Raw genomic sequence first — 13,655 nt, 5'->3', positions numbered from 1 at the left:
CAAAAAGAGTGTAAGCCAGGTGAGTGCCGGCCAACTGAATGGCCATGTTTATGGCCCTCTATCTGCGTCTCCATCTGTTACATAACTTTCGGTTTATGCACCTCTATCTCGATCAAAGGCACCACCTCCTTTGGCCGGAGGCCAAGGGTCATTTTCATTTGGTCTCGCCCTTATCGCAGCTCGTAAATTAATAAAGCCAGCGAACAAGTGAGGCAGCAATCAACGCATCAAGCAACTTGGCCCAGGACAGACCGAACTGACGACAATGGCGTCATTAAATAATACAGGCAGCACGGCGAAAGGATACTCGTGTCCTGACAATGCCAGTGAAGTGTGCGTGTATGTGTGTCTCTGTGTGTTCGTGTGTGTGTCTGTGTGTAGTAGTTAAACACAAGCACACACTGTAAGACGAGGAGGTCTTTAAGGACTGCACTTCAGGACTCGACTGACGGATATCTCACAGAGGTGGAAAGAAATATTCTTTAGAAATGCACGCATTGATTTTTTCAAAGCGTTCACTCTCGAGTTTTCTGTGGATTTTCTATGCCATGATTTTGCGAGTATTTGCTCTTACTGAATCGGAATTATTATTTTTGTGGTATTTTTTTCGGTTCTTTCATTATCCAAGGTATAATCTTTCTGCATTTTCTTGTTTTTGTATACCGATTTGCCAGAGATATTTGGTTTTTCTTGATAAATCCCCTTGAAATGCCAGCATGCCGCACCTGTCTGCGAAAAACCAATGTGTGCTGAAATAACCGAGTACAAAGTGGTGAGGAAAAGGAAGGGAAAACCGTGTGGAAAAGCTTGAGGAAAGGTGGTGGCTGAAGCTGGGCGGTGACGTTTTGCCAGCAACCACGCCCACACGCACGACTTGTCAGTCAAGTGACGGTGAAATGCTTGTCTCTGCCCTGGCCCCAAACCTCCGAGCCATTGTCCTTTGGGCCCAGGACAATATTCGCGGCAGGTTGGAGGCGGGAAAACCAGAGGGAAGGGGCTTTGGGAGCCACACAGAGAGATGACAATTTAAGAGGACAGTTTTCGCGAGCGTGTCCTTGGTCCAAAGTCTGCATTCAGCCGTCAACCTTGACACTTGACTGTTGCTGAAGTTTGAGCTTCAATTGGGGCAGAAGGAAGTTGCAAGTTGGCGGGTATTAAGGCCTGACAAATGATACGCTTGCCTCGTGGAAGTTGCGCAGCTCTGCTTTCTAATACTTTCTCCGCAGCGGAGTGCAGACGCATCCTTTGGTTTTTGCCTTTTTGCTTTTTCTGTTCTGTATCTCCGTAGGCAGCTTAAAAGTTCCACTGACAACTGTCGCCATAATTCACTTTCACAGGACAACGGAGAAACCCTTACCGCTCAACCAGAACCAGAAACAGAACGAGAAGGAGAAGGAGAAACTGAACCAGAAATAGAGGGAAAACTAGAGGGAAAACTTGAAAACGACACTTGGCCAAACAAGTCGCTGGGAAAGCGTCCGGAGAGGCCGGCCATAAAACTTGCCCCGTCCTCAGTCTTTGGCCATTTGTTATTAGGAGAACCGCCGCAATTGTTGCCATTTGCAAGCGCTTCAATCACGGACAGGCCGAAGAAAACCTCGCCACAAAGCACCTGCTGCCTTGGGCTAGAAAAACCAAAAACAAAAAAAAAACAAGAAAGGCAAAAAAAAAAAAGCAAACATTAGAGAAAAAGAAAAGTGCTGAAAGAAAGGCACAAATCATCTGCAGGGACAGCAGGGAAAAGTCGCTGAATGGAGTGGCAAGAAAAGCCAGTCGGCTGGATTGTAACTCAACTTTGGCATTCGATGGCAATTATTCTGTCATTCGTTTCTTTTGCTGACCGCCAAAGGAATGGCACTCCTGGGACCAGGAAACCGCGAGTCCCCTTTTGTATTTCAGTCGAGATGGTAATAAAAAGATAGGCAAGCAGCACAATTAGCTATTCAGCCGAAAAGTCAAAATATAATAAGCTGAAAAAAGGTTCTTAATTGTAAAATTCCAAACAATCCTAAGCTTTAACCTAAGAAAGTATTTTAAAATTTATTTTTCATAATATGTATACAATTTGTCCATAAAAATTGTAAAGCTCAATAAATTATTTTTGTATATTTCATTTTAATGAAGCTCAATAAATAATAAGTGCATATTTCATTTAAATGAATTGTAGTTTATATATTTACCATATCTAACCATCGATATTTGAATGCCATACCTAATTAATACCTGCAAACAAGCCGTGAGCTGAAGGACACTCAATCAAATCGGAAGAGTAAATAACCTATTGCCTTATTGACCCCTAATTGATGCTCAAAGCATGGGAAAATCTATAACCATTAATGAGTGTGGGGTGTACCATAAGGGCGTGATTTTAACAGGCCGTCAATCCGAACGAGGAGTGCATTTCAAATCGCTTAAATAATTAATTTGTTTCCGGCACACCGCAAATTAGGGGAATTTAATTAATGTTTAACACGCCACAATCATAACTAATTTAACGACTAATTCTAGGGCAGTAATCGGATGATAAAGCAACTAAATTGGTAAACGATTGGGCGTGTCAACTATGCCCACTAAAGGATCAACATTTTCCAGCCTTTCGTGTGGAATTTGGTTGCCTTTTTAATTGAGTATGTCTGCTTTTCGGTTGGCCAATTAGATTAATTGCCCATGAGTTTTTCTGAAATGAGCTGTGAACACAGTTGTCCTTAATTAATTGCTTGCATGTCAAATGCCCAACACAAAACCGACACTGGACCATCAGAAATTTAAGTTGAAATACTAGAGAAAAGGAAAGTATAAACCGAAAATGGCTTTTAATAAAAGCCAACTTCAACCTTCGAGTGGAATTAGGGAATTTCACTACTAATTCCCAGTGCATAATTAATAATTTTCAAAGGTGCGCCAGGCAACGAGAATCATTTAAGCCGATTTGAAGGGCTTTAAAAAACGCAGTGTAAGTATGTCCTTTCATTACTCAATCTCAAAATTTAATTTAAATAGAGGCGCAAAATAAGTAGAAGCAAAGGCTCACAGAAATTCTATTTATTCCGCATATCATTGCTATTTAAATATTCAGCATTTGCATTTCGGTTTGCCAAATTAAATTTTAATTAAATTTGCGTGGCTTGTGTCAATGATCAAATGCATTAAAGTCTTAGCCGAAACAATAATTAAATAGAATAAACACACAAACAGCACACATGCACTGAAAATAGAATTACCCATTTTTAAGTATTCTACCTGAAATTAAGATATTTGATCAAAAAGCATAACATATTTAATCTCTCTAAGTGCCTTGCTATTCTGAATTTAACATGAGCTTCAAAGTTATATAAAGTATTCTGGCTCACAAATTTATTTTTAGTGCACACAAGTGAATGAATACAAGCCGAGCTCCATTGTAATTATAATGCTGAATGGGGGATTATGTAGTTGTCTCGGAAACTATGCAAGCTCATTTGCCGATTGACCAATAAGGATAAGGTAACAAGCCGCAAGTGGTTCGAAAAAAGAGTGGGTAGGAATCCCATTCAAAGGAATCTCAATGAAATTTGAGCCGAAACACGTGTCGGTTGTCGTAGGTTTTCAAGTCATATTTTTATACGCTTTTCTCGTGCTTCCCTTTCCTTATTTACATAAAACTCGTTGTTTGGAATTCCGCGACTGGGATATCTGTAAAGTTTTACGAAAAAATAAAAAAAAGGCACAAAGTAAACGGCGAATAAGTGGAATCAAAACAACTGCCAACTGAGCCTAACTATCTGCTGCCTTAGCTTTTTTTTTTTTAGCAACAAGCAAGCTGCTTATTTTCTATTTTGTTAGTAATCGAAAAAGGACACACTTGAAAAAATTTGGATTAAAGGTTTACCATTTTTTTTAACAGGTATTAAATCATCAGATTAAAAACTAGTTGCAACATCAAAGAAAAATCCCATGCCTTTGGAAATAACAAAATGACATTCGGCAAACAGGGTTTAATAAAGACATAACTCAGACCGCAAATTTACTTGCGGTTTTTGCCTTTGCCTGGCTCATTCCCAAATCCCTCCTGGGTGCCAAACCCTTTTGCACAAATTTCTCACACTGTATGCAAATAAGCTACTGAAACAGTCGGTGACAGGACGGCATCCTTGGGAGCACGGGTCAATGGGAAACTGCAGGCATCAGCAGGAGGCCGGGAAAATTTGCATTCATAAAGCAGAGGCGCCCAGTTGGCCCATTTGTATGCAAAGTTAAGTATTAATGGGCGGATAGGCGGCGGGGTAAGTGAAAGTAAACACCGGCTAAGAGCGTGCAGGTAAATGCCCAAAATTAAAACAATGACCTGAAACAGAAGCTCGGGATTTCAGCTGCTGAGTGTTCCTGGATGGCAATTAACTTGAATGAAGCGACTAATAAGTTGGTTGCCCCGCGAATCCCCGCGAATTTTGGTAGTCTGTCGGGGAAATGTGCTGACATAAAAGAAGCATAATTTCTTCATTTGGCCAAATGGACTCGAGTTAATTGGTACCCGGAATTTTCCAGCCAAACAAAGGAGTTAAATTAATTTGGCCGAATGAAAGGCGCTCTTTGGCCAAGTTCCGAGTCAAAGTCAATGTGGAAATACAATTTCACACAAGGCCAGGCAAAGTACACACGGCGTATGAACGATTTCGGTGGGCCTCCTTTAGCATTTTTCCATACGGACTTCTCCGGCCTCCGCCTAATTAATTGACTAGCGAGCCCACTTCACCCACTCTTTTCGACTCGCAGTGAATTTTCCCAGTAGAAAATAATGAAATTTATTATTTACTTTTACTTGAGCTGCGTCCTCGTCTGGCATTAAATCCTCTGCCAGTCAACCTATATTTTCCATAGTTTTTTCGTCTCACCGATAAAAATATTTTGTTTTTATTTGTCTTCTTATTTACAGAATTTTTCGCTATTGGCTTTCGCTGATCCACTACGTATGTCCGTGTTTTTAAGTTCTTAAAGGTTTCATAAAAACAACCAGAACCCGTAACAAAAAATTCTGTGGAAATCCAAACTATTTTCATAATTTTTTTGAACAATACACTTTCAACCTGGAATTTCGTTTACAATATGCATACAAATTTTTATTGTTTTTCTTAGTTTTGGTAGTTCTTTTTTTAATGGCATGAAAAAGGAATGATGAAAAAAAACTGTGAAACCTGTAACCCCTACATACCTTAAAAGTGTACTCCAAATTTAACTTATATTAATTCTATATATTTAAATTTGATCCGTTGAAATATGATTTCAATAAAGGGATAGTGATTTTTCACAAAATGATTTTTAAAAAATTCTTGCTGCCATTCTGACAGGCTTGTCGTAAACTCTTTGAACACTTCACTGAACTCGCGATCTCTGGTCCGATGGGATCGAGATATATTTAAGTATATATTTCTGGAAATATCTCGATTGAAACACAACCACGCCGCGACGCGTTGCAGAACGAACTGCGAACCGCTTATCGAAATCGCAACTTCAGCCTTAAAGTCGGCTTTAAATGCTCGGAAACTCACCACGCCGCGAAAACGAACCCCAAGCGCCGAGGGTTCCGACCCGAAGCATCCATGTGGGTCTGTGGACCAGCAGCTGAGCGCCGGGAGAAAGTGAAAGCCGACACAGTGGCCGCTATTGAGGCAGGTTAGTGCCCGCTTTCTCGCTCTTTTTGACTCTTTTGAATTGGCGGCGCCTTCCAGCGATGTTTCTGATTAGACTGGAAGCGGCGGCTTCGCTCCTGATAAGCGAAATTCTGGGAAACTGAAAGTAAACTGTTGCATGCAGCTATAAAAATGAGTTTATAAAAGTTTCGTTGTTATAAAAGTTTTCTTTGAAGCCTGTGATTTCAATAGACAAACTCATGAGCATTCTAATGCTTTTCATATATTTAAAATTATTTCCAACCAATCAAAATACAATAATTTGAAAAATGAACATCTCCAAAATAGATCGACCTATTTTCGTTCATCCGTTTAACCGTTAATCTGTTCAACCGCCCACCGGTCCATCCATCCGTTCATTCGTTCATCCGTTCATATGTCCATCTGTCCATCTGTCGATCCGTCCATCCGTTAATCTGTCCATCCGTCAACCCGTTCATCCATTCGTCAAGTCAATCAAGTCCATCTGTTCGTCTGTCCAAGTCCTTAAGGTCCGTAAAGCCCGTTCAGTCTGTCAATCATGTGCAAATATCGCAATGTACACAATTTTAAATCTATTGAGTTTGAATCTGAAATATTGTTTACTAAGCCATAGATCAAATTTTCTAACCCCTTAAACTTTTTTTATTTAAGTCTTTCAATTTATTAAAACAAAGTATAAATTTCGATTTAATTTAAGTCCTTTTATATCGCGATGTTTCTCTCACCGCATCCTGGACATGCGCAGCCAAAAGGACTCTCCCTACTCAGCTGTTCGGCAATGTCCGGCCTTCCAGTGTGGTGAGTTCGCACTCGGAAAGCGCTGATAAGAATCACTGATAAGAATGCATTACGGATGCAGCTGCATCCGCCCCAAAGCAACACGTACCGCGTCTCTCATAAGCGGGGTGCGATTGCATAAGTGTTTCATCATAACGGTTTGCGGTGGCCGCGGATGGAGGTTGGTTTTTTGAATGGGTGGGTTGGCAGTGGAAGGGGTGGAGAGGGGGAAAGGGGGTAAGAGGGGGAAAGAGCGGGTAATTGGGGGTAAGAGGGGGTAACCGCAAAATGCGCAACGCTGCAGACGCAATTAATGCGCACCGTTTTACAATTAGCGACCTGGCCCAATTATGCAGTTCCCAGTCGCCACCCCGTCGCCACCCCGTCGCCACCCCCATTCAACCCCCTCCCAAATTACCGCTCTGAGCCTCCGCCGTGAATCTTGCTCGTTGTTTTTTTTTTTGGTTTTTTTTTTTTTTGTGTGTCTCTGGGAACGACTGTTAATAGGAAATTCATGGCCACCGTGACCGGTCGCCGGCTGGCGTAGTTTTTCGCCTTGGCGGGGCACGTGGATGAGTTGGTTTTTTCGGTGAATGGGGCTGCCTTTTAATTATGATAATTACATTGTTGTCGTTCTCATTCGCTGACAGTTGCTGGGGCGCGATCTCTGGCTCTGGAAAAAAGTGGTCCCCTAATTATTCCCCATTTCGTGGGACCTAATGTCGTGTGCGAGCACATCCTGGTCCATAATGGGGATAAACAAATTATGCTTTTAGTCTGCGAAGGGGGGTTCGCTATAAATTCAAAATTAGGTTTCTCAATCATAAACTGGTCAAAAAAAGAATGAGCACTTTTTTGAAATAATTAAATTAGTTTTTTCTTTTTAATTTTAAAATCTGACAAAAAATATTAACGTAGCAAGTTGTATAGCAAGTTGTTAAAAGCTTGATGCTGAACACTAGACAACACTTTCATCCGCCGAGAAACTTGCGGCATTCGCCGTAATTGGGTTATGGCATCCACAATCCGCACATGAGAGCATTTTCGGAGCGGGGCGAGGGGCAGGATGCTGCATACAACAAATGGGGCAGACTGTGTGACAACGTCGCTGTGCAAAAATGCAACAATTAAGACCTTAGATTGTCCCCGAACGGCAAGCTGCGATGCATCTAAATGCGCATATATGCGATGGCTGTTAGCCGTGGCTGTTTCCCCACTTTCCCCCGATTTTCCGACCGGAGTCCGGATTTTGTATTTTGTGTTTGGCCCGTTGCCATTTCGACGGGCATGCAACAATTTATGGGCCTGTCAACAATATGGCAACATGTTTTTTGCCCGCCTGCGTCTGGACATGCTAATTGCATGCACCATGTGGAAATATCAAGTAAGTCCCGGGCCTGTTCCACCAGCGTTGAAATTTTTACGAAGCGAATAATTTAATGCGCCATAAATTCGCATGTACGCTTGTAAAATTGACAGCGAGTGCGCCATAAATTCTGTAGCATACTTTTTAGCGCAAAATTTGAGCGACAAAAACCGCTGACAAAAGCAGCGACAATGGAATAGAGCCAAAATGTGGGTACAGATTTATGTGTGCCGGTTTTATTAATTATAAAAGCAGCCACACAGTTGCCAGATTCGCCAAAGTGCTCACCTGAAACTATGACATGCATAATTCCGCATTTCATTTGCCATTGTTCAAATCAGCATGGAGTGCAAATTGTTGAACAACAAAGTCGATCCCCAAATTCGAAAAACTTTTTGCATTTTACCTCTCAAATGGTATTCATTTTTTGTCATTTATACCAACTACCAGGTAATGTGTATTGTGTTTCAGAAAGGGTGGCACAAGGTGGAACTTATAACATTTTGAAAAAGGTAATCATGTTCATCCATTAAAGCAAAATAATTGGGCATGAAAACTTTCTGGAATTTACCATTTAATACTTTATTTCTGATTTGTTTAAGGAACGAAGCGAATTAAAAAACTTTTAACTAAACAGCAGATCCTTTTAAGAATATCGAGAAATTATAAAATTGCATTATAATCATATTTATATTTATTTAAATACAAATCGAAGTAGATTTAAATTTGCACAATAATAAAAAAATCGTTCGGACTTTATTTTGAATATCCAATTGATGTCTATTGGCAAGTGAGTCCTCCTTCTCTCACTCGTGGTACTTAATTGAATTGCCAGGACCCATTTGATGCTTGAATGGGAAGCCTCAATTTATCGGCAGGTGGCCGCAATAATTCCTAATTGTTGTGGCCACGCAAGCTTAATTACATAATTGGGCAATCGCACCAATAGAAGTAACACCGAAGACTATTTAAGTGAAGCGGCGACCGATTTTAAAGAAATAAACCAAAGGAACATGACAGAGGTCTCAGTCGACAGTCTGGAGTTTTTCAAGAGCCACTGGACAGCCTGGCGAGTCCTGGGAGTGGCTCACTTTCGAATCGAGTCCTGGCGGAACTTGTACATCACTTACAGTATCCTGATGAATGTGTTCGTGACCTTGGGCTACCCTTTTCATCTGGGAATGTCGCTGTTCCAAAACCGCACTCTCACCGAAGACATCCTCAACTTGACCACATTTGCGACCTGCACCGCCTGTTCGGTTAAGTGTTTGCTCTACGCCTACAATATCAGGGATGTGGTTGAAATGGAGAGACTTCTGAGGCTTCTGGATGAACGCGTCGTGGGTCCGGAACAACGTGGCATCTACGGTCAGGTGAGGGTGCAGCTCCGGAATGTCCTTTACATCTTCATCGGAATCTACATGCCGTGCGCCTTGTTCGCCGAGCTGTCCTTTCTGTTCAAGGAGGAGCGGGGTTTGATGTACCCCGCCTGGTTCCCCTTCGATTGGCTGCATTCCACCAGGAACTACTATATAGCTAACTTATATCAGATCGGCGGCATCACCTTTCAACTGCTGCAAAACTATGTGAGCGATTGCTTCCCAGCGGTGGTTTTGTGTCTGGTTTCCTCGCACATCAAAATGCTCTACAATCGATTCGAGCAAGTTGGCCTGGATCCCAATAAAGATGCGGAAAAGCAGCTGGAGGATTGTATCACCGATCACAAACATTTGCTAGAGTAAGTGAACATATTAAGTTAATGGATTTATTTTAATCTCTTTTGTTATTACAGACTTTTCCGACGCATTGAGGGCTTCATTTCGCTGCCCATGTTTATTCAATTCACGGTGACTGCCTTGAATGTCTGTATTGGCATTGCCGCCTTGGTGTTTTTTGTTACCGAGCCCATGGCCCGAATGTACTTCATCTTTTACTCCTTGGCCATGCCCCTGCAGATCTTCCCGTCCTGCTATTTTGGCACCGACAACGAATACTGGTTCGGACGGCTTCACTACGCGGCCTTCAGTTGCAATTGGCCCACTCAAAGCAAGAGCTTTAAGCGGAAAATGATGTTGTTCGTCGAGCAGTCCTTGAAGAAGAGCACTGCTGTGGCTGGTGGCATGATGAGAATCCACCTGGACACGTTCTTTTCCACCCTGAAAGGTGCCTACTCCCTGTTTACCATAATTATACGCATGAGAAAGTAGATTGAGTGCATTTAAATAACCAATTATTTTCTAGACGAATTAAACCTTCTGGTGTTTTTCAAAAATATAAGAAGAAAAAATCGTTTGCTTTCATTATATTCGCTTTACTGACTTTATTAAAACTATCTTGTTTACCTTGCGGACATTTACATTGGATCTAAATATTTATATTAAAACTTTAGCCGAATACAATTTATTTTCATATTTTATTTATTTATTTCATTCATTTGTTTTTCTTTCTAAATAAAAGATTTGTTTTTTATTTCAGTTATGAGCTAGTGCAATGGCCTCTTCCCTCAGGACTTAATCAATGGCATTTACAGCCGGAAGCCATTATCCGTGTTTGCATACAAAATGGCGGCCGGGCAACTTCCGTCGCAGCTAACAAAACGGAAGCAACGGAAATGGACTAACCTGAAAGATATAAATAGCAAAAGAGCATAATAGAGGACGATAATTTCGAGTGATTGTGTGCCGTTGTCGATTTTTCTCGTATTCTTCTATGCGCCAATTTATTAAGTATACGCCACGTGTGTTAAACTGAACGTTGGCTAATTGAATCACTCAGCGAAATTTGCATAAGACAGTTAACGAACAAATCAATTGCTTAACCAGGATAACAGGACTTGAGCCGAATGCCATTCGCTGCTTATTTATTTGCACAGGCGATAAGACATTAAAAGACGTTGCCTTTCATTCGAATCCGATTCCCGGACTCCCCGGATCTCCCCGGTTCCGGAATCGCCACCGGAGTCGCAGCCGGAGTCCGTAATGCGCTTAAGTCGGGACAAAGTCCGTGTTGGATCTGCAAAAGTGAACATTGTAAAACGGAAGCCCGAAAAGGGACCAACTGGCTAAAATTTATTGCTGGCAAAAACTAAAGAGCATCCTGGGATTGCTGCGTGTGTGTGTGGGTGTGTGAGTGCGTTTGTGTGGGTGTTACTCTCTGTGTTCCAATCGATTTGATGACCCTGTACCCGGACATCCAAAGTTGATTTGAATTTATTACGGAACACATTTACTCCTGCTTGCCGCCTAATTCCCCAAGCCGAGCACGTACCGTAGGTCCTGCAGCTCCATCTCCTAGGTTCCCAGTCCTCCTAACCAGGACATGCTTAATTTTTAATCAAAACAAACAACAACTCAAACTGCTTAAGCCCTGCTGTTTAAGTTTTCCGCACTGGATCCTTGTTCAGTTAGCAGACTCAGCTGTTTGTTATCAGCCGGAAATTGTATTTGGTCACTTGGCTCATTTCGTCAGTACCTCGTCATCGTCCTCGTCATCGTCGTCGCCATCGCCATCCTCATCGCCATCATCATTTCCCGTGCTCAACGCTTCCCTTTATTCAAGCGGAGTCTGCAAGCTGGGCGAGCGGTTACTTGGAAATTCCATTGCACTTGGGGAAGATGATTTAACTTAGTTGGCCAGACTTGAGCACTGGGAAAAATGAAGTTCTCAAGAGAAGGGATTAAATTAAAATATAAAAGAGTAATTTATTTTCAAAGTAACCTCATGAGTTAAATACAATCATTGGTTTCTATTAACAAAATAAAACAACAAGCCAAATAAACTTTAATACATTAATGATTTCTATTTTAATAGTGCATTAACACTCCTACTAATGAGTTTCCATTATAACATTTAACAACTTGTTGATTAGCTTTGTTAAGGTTTTTGCCTTCCGTACTTCTTTAGCTAAGTACTTAGCTTTTCTTTCAGTGCACGACACTCAGCTGGAGTGGCTCATTGGCCACTTGCCCCGACCGAAGTAAATTTGTTGCTAAGCTGAATGTTAATACGGTTGCAACAGCGAGTGGCTGTTGGCTCCGTTGCTGTGACAGCCACAAGCAGCCAAAGGCTTTTGCCGAGACTAAGGATCCACATGCTGATGAGGACTGCTCCGGCTCCGCACTTGAGCATCAAGTGGTTACACACGTGAGCCACTCGAACCGCTCGACGGCACAGGAACCACAAAACCCAACAGGTGCGGCCGAATAAATTCCCACTAACTGGAGTTAGGTCGCCCGACTTTATATTTAATTACCAACTATCGTTTGGCCGGGGGCGGGGGAAATGTAACCAACTGAAACCGAATCCCAACAGCCAGCATCCTTGACTGCAAATTAATAGTTTCCGCATTCGAGTGAGCAGACCAAGAAGTTTTAAATTCTCCGAAGTAAATCAAAAGAAAAATGGCTTGAACTGTGGCGGCGAAAGTTTTGCCAATGGCCCAAGTTGGCCAAACAACCACATGCGACCGAAGGATGGGCAAAAAGGACATCTGCAGCTCGGTGTACTCAAGTAAATTACAAGCTTTCCAAGTCTTGGCATATTTAACCACAGCTATGTTGGCTCAAGTTTTACTTCACACTTGAAAAAGGAGTGGAAAATTTCCACAGGCAAAGTAACCAAATAACCTTTCTAATTATTCATTCAGGTTATTTAAGTAAGAAGTCAAAACATTTAAATAACTTAATGCTGTAGCTTTTTTGGAATATGTTTGATAAATATATTTACAAAAATATATTTTCCATAAATGTTTAATGGTTACTTAAACAACTAAATTAAGAAGATTTCTAATTTGAGTTTATTTTATCACAGCACAAATATTATGATGGCAATATTTAATTATATTTGTTTTGTTTATAGTATGACTTTGTTGGGTATTTCTTTTTCGAGTGCACCAAAAACATGGATGGTGGCTGGAACAGGATCCATATGGTCCCATATAAAGAGGGAAATTTTACAACCGGCATAAGAAAGTCACTTAACGTGGGCAATGGCACATTAAGTGAGCGATGAGGGGGCGATGCGGTGAGTGAAAGTTAATTTTGGCGGGGAAATGTGAGCCGGGGTAAATGTGCAAAGGCAGTGGCCTAGTGGATTTGCAAAATTTGAGGATGCGGATGCGGATGCGGATGAGGATATTTACTGGAGTGGGCAGGGAAGCGTCAGTAAAAACATTTTGGCTAAACTATGCCATTAACATACAAAACTTTCACAGCAGCCGGGCTGCCAGTAACTCTATCCCTCTCTTTCTGTGGCACTAGCCCCCTCTCTTTCTCGGCGGAGCACGTAAATACTTGCCCAAAACTTGCACGAATTAACAACAAAAAGTTCGTCCTTCTTGTGTGACGGAAAACTTGGCTAAAATAACACAAGACTGCCGCTGGCAAGTGACAATAACACAACACAGCAACTATTTGGTAAGTGCGACAGAGATAGCTTCACTTGGAGTAAAAGGGATGGCAGCAGGAGTTATATAGGGTTATTTGGTTTCGGGAAAGGATTCTTTGGGCGGCCAGTGCCAAATGTCAAACAATTTGCGGTCTCCCAAGTTGAAGGATTCCGTCTCCCTCTGAACTTCTCCCCCAAACTCACAGCCATATTTCCCGTTTTAAGCCACGGCCCAAAAGGCCTTTGGCCAAAGTATTTATAGCTCAAAACTTTACGACGAGCAGGCCCATAAAAAGCAAAGCTCCTCCGCCCAGCATAATTGACGCTAAAGAGTGTTTGGCGTCCGATGTGGATTGCAGTCCAACTATAACTCATTACGGCTAATGAGCGTTATTTGTGCCCCTTGCGATGAAGCCAAGCCAAGCAACTGAACTCCAGTCGCCGGCGAAAGACGAAAGGTCGAAAATTAGTTTGGCTTC

The 13,655-nt window shown here is 41.8% G+C and overlaps 2 protein-coding genes across 3 annotated transcripts in view; one reads left to right on the top strand and one right to left on the bottom strand.

The window, feature by feature from the left end:
- LOC108087714 overlaps positions 1-5,441 on the bottom strand; it is a 53,268-nt gene extending 47,827 nt beyond the window's left edge. For both annotated transcript variants that reach the window (XM_017185234.2, XM_017185235.2), the window contains exon 1: positions 5,189-5,441. The gene's annotated coding sequence lies outside the window, so the exon portion shown is untranslated. The remainder of the gene's footprint in view (positions 1-5,188) is intronic.
- A 3,363-nt stretch (positions 5,442-8,804) lies between these two features.
- LOC108087621 (odorant receptor 59a) lies at positions 8,805-9,998 on the top strand. Its single transcript, XM_017185063.1, has 2 exons — positions 8,805-9,529; positions 9,584-9,998. The coding sequence occupies exons 1-2, from the start codon at positions 8,805-8,807 to the stop codon at positions 9,996-9,998; spliced, it is 1,140 nt and encodes a 379-aa protein (XP_017040552.1).
- Positions 9,999-13,655: the final 3,657 nt, after the last annotated feature.

Source organism: Drosophila ficusphila, unplaced genomic scaffold (genome assembly GCF_018152265.1).
Source record: "Drosophila ficusphila isolate 14025-0441.05 unplaced genomic scaffold, ASM1815226v1 contig_414, whole genome shotgun sequence".
Taxonomy (NCBI): Eukaryota; Metazoa; Arthropoda; class Insecta; order Diptera; family Drosophilidae; genus Drosophila; species Drosophila ficusphila.
This window is presented reverse-complemented; position numbering and strand designations above follow the sequence as displayed.